Genomic DNA, 19,950 nt, shown 5'->3' with positions numbered 1-19,950 from the left:
GGAGATCACTGCAACGGCTATTCCTGCTGCCCCAGCTCCAGGGAAGAGAATGGGGGTTCTTCATCCACAGATAAGGACAAGACTGCTGTATCCCAGCCCCAGGAAGCTTCTTGCTTTAAAGAAGGATTCGGAGACGGTCAACGGGAGAGCGTGGTAGGACCAAAGCCCTTAGTGAAATAGTTTCTTTTTTTGTCTGATGGATTCTTTGTTGACTCAGAAGGTGTTCTTGGATACAAAGCTCATTTTAAACCTGTTGGAAACACCCAGGGAGTAGGGATTAAGATAAAGCATCTACCATGCCATGACTGACCACAAGGGGCCAGTTACCAGCAGGGACAAGAGTCTGTTACAAAAATCTTTTATACCCAGTGTCGTTGCAGCCCTGTTGGTCCCAGGATAGGAGAGAGATTCCAGGTGGGTGAGGGAATAGCTTATATTGGATCAACTTCTGTGGGTGAGAAAAACAAGCTTTTGCGGTATACAGAGCTCTGGCAGGGAGAAAGCTTCTCTCTCTCACCAACAGGAGCTGGTCACATAAAAGATACTACCTCACCCTCCTCATCTCCTCAGTACATTCGGTCAGCTAGTGCCCCCTTAGCCAGTACGTACTGACACATTCAACGAATGCCAACAGCCCCGCTGAAAGTCAGCCGCTTGGAGCCTCTCCGCTCATGATCTTCCAAGCGTTTGGTTCTGTTAATGACCATTTCAACCCAACCCCCAAGGCCTGAGGTGAGTGAGGCTGGCTGGGCTGTAATTCCCTGAATCTGATCTAGCGCATTATTTTAAATTATGAAATATTTTGCTACTCTCAAATCCGGTGGAACCGCGGCTGTATTGAAGGAGGATGCAGATTTTTGTCTGTCCCCGGGGAGGGAGCAGCTGGGCCTAGGGCCACAGGGCTTCTCCAAGTCTCCCTTTGCTCCAGGTCCTCAACCCCTGCTCGTGCCGCGTCTGTACTAGGGAAGGGAGCAGCGCTTCCCAAGCCGGTGTAACGACACATTTCTCTGCCTCAACGTCCTTGTCTTTCTTAACTGCTCCCTTCAACTGCGGCTACAGGATCCTCCGCCGGGAGCCGGGCTCTGCGGCTGGTGCCGGGGTTCCCGGACACCGGAGCCGCGGGGGCCCGGCTGGAGCCAACGAGACAGAAACCGAGAATCCGCCTCTCCCGGGAGGGGGGGAGGCGCTGCCTTGATCGCCTTAGGGAGCTACCTGCAGCCCCCGGCCCGCTCCGCCCCCCTCCCCCGGCCGGTAACCCCCGGCCCGGCCCCGCTCCGCCCCCCTCCCCCGGCCGGTAACCCCCGGCCCGGCCCCGCTCCGCCCCCCTCCCCCGGCCGGTAACCCCTGGCCCGGCCCCGCTCCGCCCCCCGCCGGTAACCCCCGGCCCGGCCCGGCCCCGCTCCGCCCCCCTCCCCCGGCCCGTAACCCCCGGCCCGGCCCCGCTCCGCCCCCGGCCGGTAACCCCCGGCCCGGCCCCGCTCCGCCCCCCTCCCCCGGCCGGTAACCCCCGGCCCGGCCCCGCTCCGCCCCGCCCCCTCCCCCGGCCGGTAACCCCCGGCCCGGCCCCGCTCCGCCCCCCTCCCCCGGCCGGTAACCCCCGGCCCGGCCCGGCCCGGCCCGCTCCGCCCCGCCCCGCCCCCTCCCCCGGCCGGTAACCCCCGGCCCTGCCCCGCTCCGCCCCGCGGGTGAGAGCGCGCCGATGACGTCACGGCCGTTCCCGCGAGGGGCCCCGGGGCTCCCATCGCGCCCTGCGGCCGGAAGCGGAAGCGGGGCCGGAGCCACCGGCAGCTCCGAGCCGCGGGGCCCATGAGCGGCGGGGGCGGCGCGGCGGGGCTGGAGCTGGGGGCGGGGCGGCGGCCGGGCTGGAGCCGGACACAATGCCCCGCCGGAAGCAGCGACACCCGCAGCCCGTGAAAGGTGGGGGGGGCGCGGCTGTGAGGGGGGGTCGGTAATTCCCGGGGCGCTGGGGATGGGGGGGCGGAGCGGGGGGGGCGCTGGGGATGGGGGGAAGCGGAGCAGCCCGGGGGGGCGCTGGGGATGGGGGGGCGGAGCGGGGGGGGTGCGCTGGGGATGGGGGGAAGTGGAGCAGCCCGGGGGGGGCGCTGGGGATGGGGGGGCGGAGCGGGGGGGGTGCGCTGGGGATGGGGGGGCGGAGCGGGGGGGGTGCACTGGGGATAGAGAGGAGTGGAGGGGGGGCACTGGGGATGGGGGGGCGGAGCGGGGGGGGCACTGGGGGTAGGGGGAAGTGGAGCAGCCCAGGGGGGCGCTGGGGATGGGGGGGCGTAGCAGGGGGGGTGCACTGGGGATGGGGGGAGCGCACCGGGGCGGGGGGGGCGCTGGGGATCGGGGTAGGAGAGCGGGGGGGGTGCGCTGGGGATAGAGAGTAGTGGAGGGGGGGCACTGGGGTTGGGGGGAAGCAGAGCAGCCCTGGGGGAGTGGGAGCTGGGGATGGGGGGAGCGGAGCAGGGGGGGCGCTGGGCATGGGGGGAGCAGAGCAGCCTGCGGGGAACGGTGGGTGCTGGGGATAGGGGGAGTGCACCGGGACGGGGGAGGTGCTGGGGATAGGGAGTAGTGGAGTGGGGGGGGCATTGGGGATAGGGGGTAGGGAAGTGGCCCCGGGGGGCTGCTGGGATTAGGGGATAGGGGAGCCGCCTGGGAGGGAGGAGGAGGGCGCTGGGGTTAGGGGATAGCAGAGCGGCGGTGGGGCTGAGGCTAGGGGGTAGCAGAGCAGCCCGGGGGGACGCTGGGGTTAGGGGGTAGCACAGCAGCCCGGGGGTGGGGGGTGTTAGTGCCCCTGGCTGTAACATCCTTTCAGCCAAGTGCTGCGCTGCTGGTCCAAGTGGGGAGGCTGGACACCAAGCTCCAGGTGCTGCAGGGGAGCCCAAGGATCCCAGTCCAGGGGTGCCCAGAGGTGCTGTGTGTCCATAGCAGTCGGACACTGGGAGGCAGCCCCCCGACCCTGGCACATTCAGCTTTCGGTGGTGTCCGTTTCCCTTACACTGGCCATCTGTCGAGGTGGAGAAGACTCTGTTGCATCTGTAGGAAGCTGCCCATAGGGACATCCCCTCTCTGTTCTGAGGAGCCTGTGGCGATGATTCCTCTGCTGCTGTCCACCAGCTCTCAGCAAGTCGCAGGAGTGTAGGTCACAGCCTCGCTGCAGTAGCTTGGGTACAGCTGAAATGGCTGGGCAGGTACTTGGCACAGCCAGGCCGTGCCTTGGCTGCCGCTACCCAGACTGCTGCGGCCACACGGCTGTTGATACTCGCACTTGTTTGCTGTGCGCGTGAGCAAGGGAATCGCAGCCTTAGCTGGTGGTGCAGCCATAGCCTGGGATAGAGCCCTTGTGCAGAGGGGGATAGGTGGGCAGCTCCCAAGCCCTGGTAGAGAAGCCGTGTGAGCGGTTCCTTTCAGGCAGCAGAATCTCTGATTTCTTCCCATTCTTAGCAGGTGGGGAGTAGCCATCGGGGAAGCTGTTCTTCCTCCCCTCCCGGTGAAATGTACAAGGCAGATGGCTCCAGGCTCCTCTCTTGAAGGTCTCCACGTGGCGGGGGGACGAGCAGGAAAGGGTGTGTGGCATGGCAGAACCCAAGATCTGACCTGAGCATCAGTGGGCTTTGGTGGAATAACTTGCATGGACAGAGTGCTGTCCTGGGAGCCAGTCTGTGCTCTGCCAAGGGCTCCCTGTGGGGCCCTGAGCCAGTCGCTTTGGGTTTCAGTTCCCCACCAGCACCACAGGAGCGAGAGGGTGAAGGCTGGAAAGCTGGCGAGGCTCAGGGGCCGCAGACACTGGGCCAGGTCAGGACTGCAAATAGTCCAGTTGCCATGCAGTGGAGTGAAAGCTGCACGTCCCATGCAAGCCAGCGCACTCTCTCCCAACAGCCAGCTGTGGTCAGCATCCCCTGGACTGCACTGACAACTGTCTGGCGAAATGAAATCTAATCTGGTCACCTGAGTCTGCTGCCAGCGTAGCTGCTTGTTTGCAGAGGCTTTGGGGACAGAGCTTGCTGGTTTCCCCCACCCTGTTGGGACCAGCAATGCTAATTGTGTGTAGGTGGTCGCGGTGCTGGCTAGGCCCTTAGCTGTCACTGGCTAGCTGTGAAGCCACGGCCTGAGTGCGGGGGTGTGCCTGGACCTTTTAATGCAGTGCTTCTGCCCTCCAGAGGGGCCTGAGGGCATCGGTGTGCTCCACCATGCAGGCCTGGCTGGGTGGCTGACTGGCTTCTCTACCGGCTGTCAGTGCTTCTCCAATCCCCTTGGGCCTCGTTTTCTCTTCACGCAGGAAGCAAGTGTGAAGTCTCTGCTGCACAGGGAAAAGGAGGTTCTTCCCTTGTCTTGCCTAGCTCCCCTGCGTGCCATGGGAGCTCTGATCCTGGACGCTGAAGGCAGCCTGAGCAGGGACATCGGGACCGAGGGGTTCACCTTTCCCCCGTGCTGTAGGATGGGGGGCTTGGAGGGCACTTCACATGCAGCTAGTAGCATGTGGAGGACTCTCCCTGCAGCCACTGCTGAAGCCCCGGCTCCCCATGTGGCTGGGCCCAGCCCTGGCTCCAGACGCTAGGGGTAATGTCCGTTCCCTGTGCCTCCCATGGCTGTGCGGCAGAAAGAAGAGAGCTGGGCACTCAAGTCCTCAGCCCATGATAGCACATTTCCTTGTGCGCCAGCAGTAACTGGCTGGCGCTCCATGTGTTGCAGTGGACGCTGAAGACACTCTCGAGGAGACGCCAGGAGGGGATCTGGTGCTGCAGAGTGACCTGCTGCTGGGCCAGGACCTGGAGTTTGAGGACAGCAGCGACAGGATCATGGGCTTTGAGAAAGACTTGGAAGGTTTGTCTATGGGCTGTGTGTGTTTTCCAGAGGGACCCTGTACGCCTGCAGTGAAGGGGTAGGCTCCTCCATTGGAGCTGGGTGAGAGCAGCTCTCCGCTAGACCCCAGCGTAGGGCCTGCACTCAGGAGTGGCTGGGGTCTCTACTGGGCACGAGGAGGCTGGTAGTCCAGGCAGCAGCTGCTGTTGCTGGTTTGGGGGGCAGAAGGGGGAGAAGGGAGCTGGCCCTGTGCTCAGGGTTTTGGGGAGGAAGTTGGTCCTGGGGCCCTGGCACAGGCCCCTCCCTACAGTCACCTCCATCCCGAGCAGGATGGGGAGCCTCTGTGTTTCCCAACAGCAACTGCTAGGGCTTCTGAGGGATCTGGAGTTGTGAAGCTCTGTCTCCAGAGCCCCTTGGGGCCATAAGGGAGCATTGCCTGCAGGACCCAGCACCCCTGTGTGTGTCCCCTGAGGTTCTGGGTGGGGAGAGGCCAGGCAGGGCATGTGCCTCACCCACCCTTGGCTACATTGACTTGTATCTGCCATCGTGCTGCCCAGGTGCCTGATTAGCTGTGACCCTGGGACCCGTGCGGAGGCAGGGCGGGCGCTTGCCTAGGTCGGGTGAGAGATGGATGGGGTGGATCTGACCCCGCGCTGTGGGCTTGTGTACGGTCATGTGGGGGTTCCACTCCCTCAGAGGTAGCCTGGGTTCCTGTGGGACAAACGCACGACTGCTGAGCTCTGTGCAGAGGAAACGGGTTGGGTGGGGGGCCGAGTTGCCTGGCCTCTGGTAGGATCTTTGTTTGTCACTGTGAAAAGCACAGGCAAGTCCAGAGAGAGCCCACGGAAGCGCGTGGACGAAGTCAAGACATGAGAGCTACAGTCATCTGGGCACCCTTCATGCCCATAACTAGGGACGGTGTCATGTGTTGCCTGTCGCTGCTGGGCCGTGGCGAGTTTGCTAGGCAGGGCTGTGGAGAAGATTGGTCTGAGGCTGCTACAATTGACGTGTCAGGTGACAGAGCCAGGAGTGTGCTGGCGGAGGAGCCCCGGATGGGACAGGCCCCAAAGATCTGGATTCTCTTCCTGCCTTAGGGCTGCAGGCAGTGACCTTTGGGGGTTTTCTCCCTTAGTGTGTGTGTGCTGCGCTCACCAGGGTTGGCCACACAGGTGTCGTGCATCTACCTTGGGCATCTGCACCGGCACAGTTACATCAGTGCAGAGAACCCAGCACAGATCAGCCAGGAACCTGACTGGGCGGGGGGTGGTGGTGGTGAAGGAATGTTTGCTGGGCTCCAAGATGCCGGGAGGCAGGCAGTCATTCCGGGTCTGGATGGTGTGCAGTAAACCACCCTCCTCTCTTCCCACCTGCACCCAGCTTCCCCAGACCTGCCCCAAGCAGAGTCCTGGACTGAAAAGAGAATCCCTGAGAGTGCAGCTGGAGCTGTTGAGCTGGCGTGGAAGATGCGCAGCCTTATAAAACCTTAGATGATAGATTGATTCCTGGCTTCTTAGAGCTGTGCCTCCCAGCTGCACGTTTGTAATGTATGTTTTAAATGAAGTGATGTCTGTGCACCAAGCAGAACTCCCTGGCCCTGGCATCCTCGCAGGGCCCTGCCAGGCATCAATGGGATCCTGCAGCAACAGGTGTCATTTCAACACCACCGCCAAATGCAAGGTTGTGTCTCTAGCAGCACAAAGCGTCGTCCTACTCACGAGCCAGAGGAACTTCCCAGAAAGCAGTGACTCCGGAAGGGACTTGTGGGCCAGCTGAACGTCGGCTCCCAGGGCCACGCTGCAGCGAAGAGGCTAAACGTGATCCTCGGATGTGTAAACAGGCAGGTGGTGTTACCTCTGTATGTGGCATTACTGAAACCGTTGCTGGATGCTGCGCCCACACTGCAAACAGGATATTGATGAATTGGAAGGGGTTCCGCGAAGAGCCACAAGAATGATTTGAGATCTGGAAAGCCTGCTTTGCAGCGAGAGACTGACGAAGCTCGTTTATTTAGCTCAACCAAGGGAAAGTGAAGAGGTGACTTGGAGCGGGATCTGGAAGGATTCTCCTAGCAGACGGCTCTTCAGTCTGGCAGACAAAGGCAGGCTAGGAGCTGAAACTGGAGAAATTCAGCTTGGAAATAAGGTGCAGATGTTTCCCAGTGAGGGGGATTAACTGTGGGTAGGGTGACCAGACATCCTGATATTTAATCGGTCGGAATGCAAATTGCCCTCCGTGCACAGGCAGAGGGGGCTAACACCCCCCCACCCAACTCCACCCCGGCCCTGCCCTGACTACACGCCTCCCCAAATCTCTGCCCTGGCCCTGCCCCCTCACTGCCCTATTGGATCCCTCCCCAAATCCTCGCCTCTTCCCCACTGCATTCCTCCCCCCTCCCTCCCAGGCTTGCGCTAATCAGCTGTATGGCAACGCAAGTGCTGGAGGGAGCAGGGAGAAGCAGGATCCGGCAGCCAGCTCGGGAGGTGGAGGCAGAGTGAAGGTGGGGGGGCGGGGCATGGAGCTGCCGCTGGGTGCTTAGCCCCCACCAATTTTTCCTATGCTCCAGCAGCTCTTGCTGTTTGTTGCTCTGCCGGTACCCCCCACTCCCACCCCCCGCGTCCAGATATTTCACAGCTCTCATCTGGTCACTCTAACCGTGGGACATCTGGCCGGGGGTGTGAAGGATTCTCCAGCCCTGGGAAAAGTTAGAAGATTGGGCACTCTTGTTTTTTGAAGATCTGCTCTGGCTCAGCCAACAGTTCTGGGCTTGATGCAGGAGTCCCTGGAGGAGGGTCAGTGGCCGGTTCTGCAGATGGTCACACTCGCTGGCTGCAATGGCCTTAGCAGTCTGAGCTCCAATCAGCAGAGTGATGTTTCTGGAGGAGTCTCCATTACCCCAGCAGAGAAGATCTATGCAGAGACATCATTTAGGCGGGTGGCCATAAGAGACCGCGTGTCCCTGTGGATGGGGCCCTGATCCGGCAGCCCGGATGTCTTCCTGCCTCTGTCACTGACCTGTGGCAAGTCCCGCACTCTGCACCTCCCTGCCCCTATCTGCAGACAGGATAGTGACCCTGACCTCTGCAGAGCACTCCAAGGTCTCTGGGGGTTAGTGGCGCAGAGGCTGGGCCATGTGCTCAGCTGGGTGTGCTGATCGGGCATGCACTGCATGCCTATCTGGCTGCTGGCCCCACCCCGCCCCGCAGCTCTGTCACCTGGTGTTCACTAGCCCTCGGCATGGGCCTGTGTGCTCTTGGCTTGGACGAGCCCAGCACATGTCATTGCCAAGCACTGCATGGGCTCCCAATGCAGTGGGTGAGAGGAGAGGAGAGCTCGGCACTGGCACAAGGACGGGGCCCTCCATACTAAACAGCGCAGGAGCCTTGGCAGGTTCCCCAGAACTGTCCCTCAGCCTGCCCTGGGCAGATCCCGCGAGCGCTGCTGCTGTGCGAGTGGGCCTGTTCTCCAGCCTGCTCCTGGACCGATAGTGGTTCACGTGTTGGTTCCTGCAGCACATAGGCTCTTTCCGGGATGGTCACAGAGGATGCAGAGCTCTCTCATTGGAAGGGACCATTGTGATCATCTAGTCTGACCTCCTGCATCATGCAGGCCAGAGAACCCGCCCGATGAGTCCCGCCTTGGGCCCAGAACTTCCAGCAGAGCTAGAGCGGCACCTAAAAACTTCAAGGGCTGGAGAAGCCTCCGCAGCCCTCGGCCGGTTGTTCCCGTGGAGCATCCCGCTGGGAGCACGTGGTCAGTTAGGAGTCAGAGTAGATACAAGTCCTATGCTGACTCTACTCTCAGGACAGTCCCCCGAGCAGTAACTCTCTGTCCCTGGATGCAGGATTGTATGTTTGGCTGGATTAGTGAGCCCAGCTTCGCAAGCAGTTCCAGTTGCTCGCTATGTTTGACCTGCCGCCATCATTTAGTGACCTGCTTTGACCCCTCTGCCAGGGTGGGCATTGTCCATGAAGGCAGCCCCTCTTCATATTATTCATTTGTGTTCCCATCGTGCCTAGGACCCTACCTACAGACCAGGCTCCCATTGTGCTCGGGGCTGTCCCAAGGCGCTGCCTGCCTTAGACAAGACGTGGACAAAGGCAACGGTGGGGGTCCAATAGAACAGTGCAATGGTATTGGTCAGCATGATGGGCAGTGGGCTGAGCCCACCAGCAAGCTACCCTTTGTCAGGCTTTCGTAGGCCTCAGAGAAAAGCGGGTGCTGAAGGAGAGTCATGAGTTTAGTGGAACTTTGCAGGGAACCCCACAGGTGAGAGGCAGCCAGGCAGAAAATACTGGGGTGCTTGTTTAAAATGTAACCAGTGGGTGCTAGTGCTTGGTCAGCTGCAGGAGTCGGCCTTGGATTGTGAGTGAGAGCAAAATTGCTTGTCTTCGCTTTCTAGGCCCTGCACAGATGGTTTGGTGCGCTAGAGAAAGGGAAGCCAGTGGAGGGGTTCAGAGAGGGGTGACGTGGTCAGTGTGCCCCAGACTAGGACAGAGATCTTTGCAGCAGAATTCTGAATGGACCTGAGTGGGACAAGGTTGCCTTTGTGAACGCCAGAGGGCAGGATGTTGCAGTAAGTGAGATGTGACCCTGGCGGAAGGTTTTAGTTGGGTGGATGGACAGATTAGGCTGGATCCAAGAGCTGTTATGCAGAAAGAATTGGCAAGATTTAGACACCACCTGCAAGTGAGGGCCTAGAACGAGGTCTGAGTGGAAGACGTTACTCAGGTGATGGGCCTGAGTGACAGCTGGATGGGGGAGGAGTCCTCAGCGATCGAGGTAGGAAGTAGCAGGCAGGTGACATGGGGAAGATTAAGAACCTCTGTCTTAGCTGTGTTGCACTTTAGCTGATGGCTCGGCATCTGCGAGGAGACGTCAGCAAGACAGGACGAGGTTGTAGTTTGGCAGCAGGAGACGGGCGTGGAGTAGAAGTAGATAAGGTGTGCGGGGAGAAGAGCAGGGGACCAAGGACAGAGCCCTGTGGAACCCCCATGGAAAGAGAAGAGGATCCTCCAAAGGAGGCGCTGAAGGAGCAACTGGAGCAGTAGGAGAACTAGGAGAGAACAGAGTCATGGAAACCAAGGCAAGACAAGGCTGCAAGTGGAGGAGCATGGTCAGCGGTATGAAAGGCAGCTAACAGCTCAAGGAGGGAGCGCTGGTTCTGAGCTTTGGCTAGGGAGAGGTCATCAGAGATTTCAGCAAGAGCAGTTTCAGTGGAGAGTGAGGGATGGAAGCAAGGTCAGAGAGGATCTTGGATGGAGTTGATGAAAGGAACTCCAGACTGATACTGTAGAAAGTGAACATAAGAACGGCCAGACTGGGTCAGAGAAATAGTGGCCAGTGAGAGATGCTCCAGTGGGAATGAACAGAACAGAGCAGTTATCGAGTGACCTAGCACCTGTCATTCAGTCTTTTGTTTTGTTTTTTAATTGGAGATATACCTATCTCCTAGAACTGGAAGGGACCCTGAAAGGTCATTGAGTTCAGCCCCCTTGCCTTCACTAGCAGGACCAAGTACTGATTTTTGCCCCAGATGGCCCTCTCAAGGATTGAACTCACAACCCTGGGTTTAGCAGGCCAATGCTCAAACCACTGAGCTATCCCTCCGTCCCAGTCCGAGGGTTAGGGACACTAATCCCTGTGGAATTCTGTGCCAAAAAAATAAAAATTCTGCATGCAATATTTTAAAATTCTGCATCTTTTATTTGTCAAAATAACACAATATAATCATGCCAACTTCAATTATTTTGGTAATTTATTTCAAAATACCGGTCAGCAAGTATGTCTGTAACAATACTGACAACAAAGACGACTCAGGAAATGTTTTTTGACAAATAGATTTTTTTGGCAGGGTGGGAGAGGTTGTTCAGGAGTTGGGGGGCCTTCCCATGCAGGCCCTGGCTGACCCCCAGCCTCTCCCGTTCAGACAGGCACATCTGCCCCATCCCCCATGCACCTCCTCTCCCCCATGTGTTCCTACACCCCACTAAGCCATCTCCTCCCCCACGTCACTGCACCCCACTCAGCCATCTCCTCCCCCCCATCCCCACGTGTCACTGCACCCCACTCAGCCATCTCCTTGCCCCCATCCCCATGTGTCACTGCACCTCCTTCCCCCCATGTGTTTCTACACCCCCACTTGGCCACTGCTCCCCGCATCCCCATGTGTCCCTGCACCCCACTCAGCCATCTTCTCCCCCGCCATTCCCAGGTATCCCTGCACCCCCACTCCCATTCTGCTCCTGGCTCAATGCTGTCACCTCACTGGCTTTGTGCCCCCTCCCTTGTTTGTCCCATTCCCCCCCCACTGGCCCTTCTGAACCCGTCTGTGACATGCATCATTCTGGTCATCCTCCCCTATATCCTGTCTCCCCTCACCTGGCCCCACAGGCAAGGTGCTGTAAGAAGGCAGCTACTGCCCCCTCCCTCTCTACAGCTCGTTACTCTAGCCCAGAGCCAGCTGCCCTTTCTTCTGGTGCCACAGCAGCCCCTGGTGGGGAAAAAGGTGTAACTGCAGCAACTCCCCTGCTGAATCTGTTTCTAGGGGTGAGGGGATCTGCAGGGGACATAATATCAGGGTTGGAAGGGACCTCAGGAGGTATCTAGTCCAACCCCCTGCTCAAAGCAGGACCAACCCCAACTAAATCATCCAGGTCAGGACTTTGTCAAGCCTGGCCTTAAAAACCTCTAAGGAAGGAGGAGGAAGAGGGGAGGGATAGCTCAGTGGTTTGAGCATTGGCCTGCTAAACCCAGGGTTGTGAGCTCAATCCTTGAGGGAGCCCTTTAAGGATCTGGGGCAAAAATCTGGCTGGGGATTGGTCCTGCTTTGAGCAGGGGGTTGGACTAGATGACCTCCTGAGGTCCCTTCCAACCCTGATATTCTGTAATTCCACCACCTCCCTAGGTAACCCATTCCAGTGCTTCACCACCCTCCTAGTAGAAAAGTGTTTCCCAATATCCAACCTAAACCTCCCCCACTGCAACTTGAGACCATTACTCCTTGTTCTGTCATCTGCTACCATTGAGAACAACTGAGCTCCATCCTCTTTGGAACCCCCTTTCAGGTAGTTGAAAACAGCTGTCAAATCCCCCCTCATTCTTCTCTTCTGCAGACTAAATAAGCCCAGTTCCCTCAGCCTCTCCTCATAAGTAGGGGGCTGGGGAACATGAATCATTTTTGTTGCCCTCTGCTGGACTCTCTCCAATTTGTGCACATTCCTTCTGTAATGGGGGGCCCAAAACAGGACGCAGTACTCCAGATGTGGCCTCACCAGTGCCGAATAGAGGGGAATATTCACTTCCCTCAATCTGCTGGTAATGCTTCTACTATTGCAGCCCAATATGTCATTGCCCTTCTTGACAACAAGGGCACACTGACTCATATCCAGCTTCTCGTCCACTGTAACCCCTAGGTTCTTTTCTGCAGAACTGCTGCCTAGCCACGTGGTCCCTATTCTGTAGCAGTGCATGGGATTCTTCCTTCCTAAGTGCAGGACGCTGCACTTGTCCTTCTGCACATGCAGAGTGGCGCAGAATTTCTCCTGGAGTAGGACACCTGGAGCATGTGATTCCATCCTTGATTATTTTGGCTAATAGCTGTTCGTGGACCTATTGTTTGTGAACTTATCTAATTATTTATGAACCAGTTATACTTTTGGCCTTCACAGCATCCCTTGGCAACGAGTTCCACAAGCTGACTGTGCATCATGTGAAGAAATACTTCCTTAGGTTTGTTTTAAACCTGCTGCCTATTAATTTAATTGGGTGACCCCCAGTTCTTGTTATGAGAAGGCATAAATAACACTTCCTTGTTCAATTTCTCCACACCAGTCATAATTTTATAGACCTCTGTCATATCGCCCCTTAGTAGTCTCTTTTCCAAGCTGAAAAGTCCCAGCTTATTAATCTCTCCTCATGTGGAAGCTGTTCCAGGCCCCTCATCATTTTTCCTGCCTTTCTATCTACTTTTTCAAATTCCAATATATCTTTTTTTTGAGCTGGGGAAACCAGAACTGCTCGCAGTATTCAAGGTATGGCTGGACCGTGGATTTAGACAGTGGCATTATAATATTTATTGGCTGATTACCTACCCTATTCCTTTTGGTTCCTACCATTCTGTTCACGTTTTTGGCTGCTGCTGCACTTTGAGTTGATATTTTCAGAGAACTGTCCACAATGCCCTCAAGATCTTTCTTGAGTGGTAACAGCTGATTTAGACCCCATCATTGTGTATGTAGAGTTCAGATTAGTTTCCACTGTGCATTACTTTGTATTTATCAGCTCTGACTTTCATCTGACATTTTGTTGCCCAGTCGCCCAGTTTTGTAAGATCCCTTTGGAGCTCCTCACAGCCTGCTTCGGACTTAACTATCTCGAGTCGTTTTGTATCGTTTACCCCTCTTTCTAGATCATTTACGAATATGCTGAACAGCTGGTCTCAGTACAGACCTCTAGGGACCCTGCTATTTACCTCTCTTCACTGTCAAAATTGACCATTTATTCTTTCCCTTTGTTTCCTAACCAGTTACTGATCCACGAGACGACCTTCCCTCTTATTGTAGAATTATAGAGTCAGGGATAGAAGGGACTGCAAGAGTCATCTAGTCTAACCCCCTAATCTAATCCCATGTTTGCTTAAGAGCCATTGCTGAGGGATATTCTCAATGGCTTTCTGAAAGTCCAGGTATACTATATCCACTGGATCCCCCTTGTCCACATGCTTGTTGACCCTCTCAGAGAATTCTAATTGGCGAGGCATGATTTCCCTTTACAAAAACCATGTTGACTCTTCCTCCAACATATCATGTTCCTCTATGTCTGATAATTCTGTTCTTTCCTATAGTTTCAACCAATTTGCCTGTTACTGAAATCAGGTTTACTGGCCTGTAATAGCCGGGATGGCCTCTGGAGTCCTTTTTAAAAAATTGGCATCATATTAACTATCCTCCAGTCATCTGGTACAGAGACTGACTTAAGCAATAGGTTACATACCACAGTTAGTTCTTCAATTTCACATTTGAGTTCCTTCAGAACTCTTGGGTGACACCATCTGGTCCTGGTGACCTATTCCTCTTTAATGTATCCATTTGTTCCAGAATCTTCTCCACTGACCCCTCAATCTGGGACAGCTCCTCAGATTTGTCACCTAAAAAGAATGGCTCAAGAATGGGAATTTCCCTCAGGTGATCTGCAGTGAAGACTGATGCAAAGAATTCCTGTAACTTGTCCTTGTCAGCCTTGAGTGCTCCATTAGCACCTCGATTGTCCGGTGGTCCTACTGCTTGTCTGGCAGGCCTCCTGCTTTTGATGTACTTAAAAAAACAAACAACAAAATTTTTTAGTCTTTTGCTAGTTGCTCTTCAGATTCTTTTTTTACCTGCCTAATTAAATTTTACACGACTTGCCAGAGTTTATTCTTTCTTTTTTCCGCAGTAAGATTTGACTTACAATATTTAAGGGGTGTCTGTGTCTCTGGCTGCTGCTTTGACTCTGTTTAGCAATGATGGCATTCTCTTGGGGGGTATACATATGGTTTGAGCCTCTGTTATGGAGGTGGTAAGAAGTTTCCATGCACTCTTGTGACTGCTCCTTTTATTTTCCACTTAACTCGCCTCCTCCTTTTCGTGTAGTTCCCCTTTTTGAAGTTAAATGCTACTATGGGGGGTTTCTTTCATATTTCCCCCCCGGAAGGATGTTCCATTTAATTACATTATGGTCACTATTGCCGAGCAGTTCCACTACATTCACCGCCTGGATCAGATCCTGTGTGCGTCACGTAGGACAAAGGCCATGTCTCCACTAGCGGCTACCGGCACTGCTGTGATTGGTGCAGTGCTGTCGATTTAGCGGGTCTGGTGAAGACGTGCTGAGTTGATGGGCGAGTGCTCTCCTGGCAAGGTGTGTGCTCCTCCTCCCTAAGAGCAGAAGCTACGTTAATGGGAGAGCATCTCCTGTCGACATGGCGCAGTGCAGACACCACTGTACGTTGACGGGAGTTCAGTAACTTACATAACTGAACTAGCGTGAGTTAGATTGACTTGCAGCCTTATGTAGAGCAGCGTTAGGGCAAGACTTGCCGCTGCCTGGGGGGTTCCAGGACTGGCTGCCCCAAGCACCCATCATTAATGGTGTCTAGAAATGTTCTTTGCATCCTATCCTGACGTGACCTGTTCCCAGTCAGTAGGGGGCTAGATGGAGTCTCCCATTACTGCATTTTCTATTTTTACAGTCTCTCTAATCTCCCTGAGCATTTCCCAATCTCCATCGCCATCCTGGCCAGTCTGGCCATCCCTACTGCTATACTCTTCTTATTCATGCCTGGAATTTCTATCCAGAGAGAGAGTCAGTCTGTGGTACCATTTGAGTCATTTAAGATTTTTTTACTCTGTGCTTTCTTTCACTTATAGTGCTCCTCCCAACCAGCACTACCTGTTCTGTCCTACCAGGGTACGAAATGTATAGGAATTAATGTTGCATTGATTATCATCGGTCTGCCAAGTTTCCATGTTTCCTGTTGTATCAACAGGCTCATTTAATACCAGGCACTCAGATTCACCCATCTTACTAGTTATACTTCCTGCATGTGTAAACAAGCACTTATAAAATTTGTCACTATTTAGTTGTCTGCCTTGTTGTGACGTCATTGAACGGGACACTCTTGCTTGTTTGACTCCTGCCTGCATTTTATCAATTGCTGTCCTTTCCCCTTTACTAGGCTACTCCCCTAAGTGATGCCTCTGTCCGAATCACGTGCTCTTCCACACCTCTTGGGTCTCCCCCAGCCCTAACTCCTCTGACCTTTTTAATTTGATATGCCAGCAGTTTGGTGTAGGTAGAGCCCATCCCGCCTGTATAGGCTCCTCCTTCCCCAAAGCTTCCCCAGTTCCTAATAAATCTAAACCCCTTTTCCCTACACTATCATCTCATCCACCCATTCAGACCCTGCAGTTCTGCCTGTCTAACTGGCCCTGTGCGTGGAACTGGAAGCATTTCGGAGAATGGCTCCCATGCATTCCCGGACTTCAATGTCTTCCTTAGCAGCCAACTTTGGCCCCCAGGACCTCTGTCCCGTCCTTCCCAGCTCCATGCAGTCAGTGAGCTCCTCACTGATGGAGGGGGAAACAGGTCTGGGGTGGTAGCTGGAGAGGCAAATGGGTTTTTAAGGGGGAGAAACTAAAGCCGGCTCGTCCTGGCTGGAGCTTGAGGAGAGGGTGGAGGTGAGAGTGAGCACAAGGCAGATGAGGCGGCTGGAGGGGGTCACTGGAGTTAGAGGAAGAGAAGAGACAGGAAACCTCTGCCTCTGTGATAGGGGATGGGCCCAGGGGTTTTATCCATTTTCTGGAACAAGCAGCGAGGCCCCATGCAGGGCCTTGCGGAGCCGGGAGGGGGAGGGTGTGAGGAGCCAGTGGCAGGCGCTTAGAAGGCAGCCTGGGGTTCAGCTCTGTTGGAGAAGCAGTGCTGTCTGGGAAGATGGCATTTTCATGAGCACACTGCTGCAAAGCTCGCTGGCCCAGTGTGTGCCTCTCTCAGGGCCTGGAGTGCCGCTGTCTGCAAGCCAGCAGGACTGCCATCTGTCTGGCTGGGACACTACAGGGACAATTCTCTTGGCTCAGCTGTGCCCTTGCCATGGGGTGACCCTGCTGTGTGGGCGGTCAGCGCAGGTCCAGCCCAGCCCCCTTGCCATCTCTCATGCTGCTTTAATGGCCTCTCTGAGGGCCTGGCCAGCAGGTGTAGAGGGAACCAATGCAGTTCCATGGAGTGGGAGTCCTGCGTGGGCAGGCCCATCTGTTGGGAACTGGTGTCTGCTGGGGTGTCCTGTGCAAATGCCTCTGTGGCCTGGTGGGTGGGTGCAGCCCAAAGGGGAGGGGCTCATGGATGGCTATTCGGGGGAAGGGTGGGGGGCTCCTGCACTGGTACCAGTGCCCTTCAACACATTCATAAATGATGTAGGGGAAAAGGTGTAAACACTGAGGTGGCAAAGCCCAAAGCAAACCACAAAAAGCTCTCACAAAACTGGGTGACTAGGCAACACAATGGCAGGTGAAATTCAATGTTGATCAGTGCAAAGTGATGCACATTGGAAACCAGAATCCCAACCCTACAGATACAATGATGGGGGCTAAATTAGCTGTTACCTTTTAAGAGAGAAAGGGTGGAGTTAGGGATAGTTCTCAGAAAACATCCACTCAATGTGCCACGGCAGACAGGCAAACCGAACGTAGGATCCATTAGAAGAGGGCTGGATAATAAGACAGAAAACATCATATTGCCTCTCTATAAATCCCTGGTTTGCCCACATCTTGAATCCTGGGTGTAGATGTCTCAAAAGAGAGAGATTGGAGTGGGAAAAGGTTCGGAAAAGAGCAACAAAAATTATTAGGGGTCTGGAACGAAATTAAGAAGACTGGGACTTTTCAGCTTGGCAAAGAGATGACTGAGGGAGGATATGATTGAGGTCTATGAAATCATGATTGGTGTGGAGACAGTAGATAAGGAAGTGTTATTTACTCCTCCTCCTAACACAAGAACTAGGGGTCACCAAATGAAGTTAACAGGCAGCAGGTTTAAAACAAACAAATGAAAGAATTTCTTCACACAACACAGTCAACCTGGGGATGTTGTGAAGGCCAAGACTATTTCAAAAAGAACAAGATAAGTTCCTAGAGGACAGGTCCATCAATGGCTATTAGCCAACATGGTCAGGACGCAGCCCCACACACTGGGTGTCCCCTAGCCTGTGGCTGCCGCGTGCTGGGACTGATGACAGGGTTGCTCACTAGATAATGGCTCAGTTCTAGTCGTTCCCGGTAAAGCGTCTGGCTCCGGCTGCTGTCAGAAGACAGGGCACTGGGCTGACCCGGCCTGGCCATTCTTGTGTCCAGTCCAGAGGGGAGGGGCTGTGGGTGGCTGCTGGGGGTGGGTGTTAGGTCCTGTGTGGGCTCTGCGCTGACTGCTCCCCTCTCCCTGCGGCGTTTGCAGTGGACTCCCTGGTGGGGAAGATCTCCATCCCAGCTTACTCGCTGAGTGACGACGACTACTCCAGCTGCCGGCAGCTGAGCGTGGAGAGTGACCCCGAGGAGGGGCGGGAGCCTGGCCCCACAACCCCGCCTTGTCCTCAGTGTGGCCTGCAGCTGGCCGTGCGCGTGGGGCCGAGCTGCCCGCAGTGTGCGGGGGCCGAGGAGGGCCGGGGCCAGCGTGTGCTCTACTCCTGCCAACTCTGCCCCTTCGCCTCCCACTACTCCAGCCACCTCAAGCGCCACATGAAGACCCACAACGGCGAGAAGCCTTTCAAGTGCCCGCACTGCGACTATGCCTCGGCTCAGCTGGTGAACCTGACGCGGCACAAACGCACACACACGGGGGAGAGGCCCTACCGCTGCCAGGCCTGCAGCTTCGCCTGCAGCAGCCTGGGCAACCTGCGGCGCCACGAGCGCATCCACAGCCAGGACAAGCCCTTCCAGTGCAGCGCCTGTGCCTACCGCTGCAACCAGCGCCGTAACCTGCAGCGCCACACGCGGAGCCATCAGCAGGCGGAGGAGGGGCCCTGCTGCCGGGACAAGGCCCAAGGTAGGGGGGCAGGACACACACAGCACGTGGGCCGGGGCAGGCCGCTCTGGGGCAGCGAGGGCAGGGCTGCAGGGCCCTGGAAGGAGAAGCCAGTGTGGTCACTGGCCTCCAGTCAGGCTCCAGGGGCAGCTCCTGCTCTGTGGGGTCTGGGACGAGTGCAGCTGTCTCTGGCCAAGTCTCAGGCCCAGCTCCGCTGACCGGGCCTGTGAGCCCAGCCTGCTCCCAGCCGCTGTGCCCCAAACACTCCATCAAGCAGCCGGCCCAGCCCCTCCAACCTGGCACTGGCTCTGGGGAGAAGATGTGTGCATTGCCATGGCCAGCGGCCAGGGAACTCCCACCTGTGCTGGCTGGACTGAGTGAGGAGCATTGGAACTGGGGGGGGGGGAGGTGCCTCTCCCCCCTCCCCCCCATGCTAGATTTGTTGTATGGGTGACTGGGCAGGGGGAAGGGAGGATAGGGACGGACATGACGGGTGGAGGAGGTCCCCAGCCCCAGTCTCACAGCTGCCCTCTGCCCCGTCCTGCAGGGCCGCTGCTGCCGGAGCTGAACCTGCAGGTGAGTGGTGCCAGCAGCCCCCGCCTGCAGGGCGAGGAGGCAGACGCCTTGCCGGAGCTGCTCTTCCCCTTCACCTGCCGCATGTGTGGGTTGGTGCTGGACGACGGTTTAGCGCAGGACGAGAGCCTGGTGGAGCAGATCTGCAGCCGCTGCAGCCTGGCCATGCTGAGCGCTGAGCCGGATGAGAGCCCCCCCGAGAGCGGCACCAAGGGCTTCTCCTGCAGCCTGTGCCCCTTCGCCACACACTACCCCAACCACCTGGCCCGCCACATGAAGACGCACAGCGGCGAGAAGCCCTTCGCCTGCCCCCTCTGTCCCTACGCCTCCGCCCACCTGGACAACCTCAAGCGACACCAGCGTGTGCACACAGGCGAGCGGCCCTACAAGTGCCAGCTCTGCGACTACGCCTGTGGCAACCTGGCCAACCTCAAGCGTCACGGCCGCATCCACTCCGGCGACAAGCCCTTCCGCTGCAGCCTGTGCAGCTACCGCTGCAACCAGAGCATGAACCTCAAACGCCACATGCTGCGCCACACGGGCGAGAAGCCCTTCCGCTGCCACCTCTGCCCCTACACCACCGGCCACTGGGACAACTACAAGCGCCACCAGAAGATCCACGGCCCTGCTGCTGAGGGCTGGGCCAGCCCCCCGAGTGCCAAGCCCCGGCTGGCCCTGCCGCCCCCAGCTGCCTCCCTGCACTAGGACCTGGGCCTGGCCCACCGCAGGCGCATGGCCGGGGGCTGAAATACTGCTGCTGGCTGGGGGCAGGGCCTTGCTGGGCCTGTCCTTGGGGGCAGGGGAAGGAGCGAGTGCCTATGCAGCGGCGGGGGGGCAGGGGCCAGCAGTGCTGCAGGCTGGGCGTGGGAAGCAGGAACTCAGAGCCATTGGTGCCCAGTAACCTGAGCTGGGGCCAGGGCCGGGGCCAGGGCGCTCCTCACCCCAGCTGTGCCCAGCAGTGTCACTGCTTGGAATAAAAGCCTCTGCTTCCTGCAGGGCCAGGCAATGGCTGCTGCCTTGCGTCCTCCC

General features: G+C 56.9%; 1 protein-coding gene across 8 annotated transcripts; it reads left to right on the top strand.

Moving 5' to 3' along the window:
* The first annotated feature begins 1,760 nt into the window (after positions 1–1,760).
* ZNF513 (zinc finger protein 513) lies at positions 1,761–19,778 on the top strand. 8 transcript variants are annotated; one of them, XM_050951109.1, is made up of 6 exons: positions 1,761–1,917; positions 3,448–3,566; positions 4,693–4,824; positions 8,820–8,906; positions 17,782–18,369; positions 18,896–19,778. In XM_050951109.1, the coding sequence occupies exons 2-6, from the start codon at positions 3,509–3,511 to the stop codon at positions 19,624–19,626; spliced, it is 1,596 nt and encodes a 531-aa protein (XP_050807066.1). In that variant the 5' UTR covers positions 1,761–1,917; positions 3,448–3,508; the 3' UTR covers positions 19,627–19,778. The 8 variants fall into 8 exon arrangements, with proteins under 8 accessions (XP_050807066.1, XP_050807068.1, XP_050807070.1 ...); XM_050951110.1 differs by having other exon boundaries at positions 1,873–1,917; positions 3,445–3,566; XM_050951111.1 differs by lacking the exon at positions 3,448–3,566 and having other exon boundaries at positions 1,762–1,917.
* Positions 19,779–19,950: the final 172 nt, after the last annotated feature.

The sequence above is a fragment of the Gopherus flavomarginatus genome, chromosome 4, assembly GCF_025201925.1.
Source record: "Gopherus flavomarginatus isolate rGopFla2 chromosome 4, rGopFla2.mat.asm, whole genome shotgun sequence".
Classification (NCBI taxonomy): Eukaryota; Metazoa; Chordata; order Testudines; family Testudinidae; genus Gopherus; species Gopherus flavomarginatus.
The sequence above is the reverse complement of the archived record's forward strand: the minus strand, read 5'-3'. Positions and strand labels throughout refer to the sequence as shown.

Coding starts and splice junctions, on each gene's coding strand:
- ZNF513 (XM_050951109.1), top strand. CDS start 3,509: ATGGCTCCAGGCTCCTCTCTTGAAGGTCTCCACGTGGCGGGGGGACGA. Junction 4,825..8,819: donor CTTTGAGAAAGACTTGGAAG/GTTTGTCTATGG, acceptor CATCGTGCCTAG/GACCCTACCTACAGACCAGG. Junction 18,370..18,895: donor CTGCCGGGACAAGGCCCAAG/GTAGGGGGGCAG, acceptor CCCGTCCTGCAG/GGCCGCTGCTGCCGGAGCTG.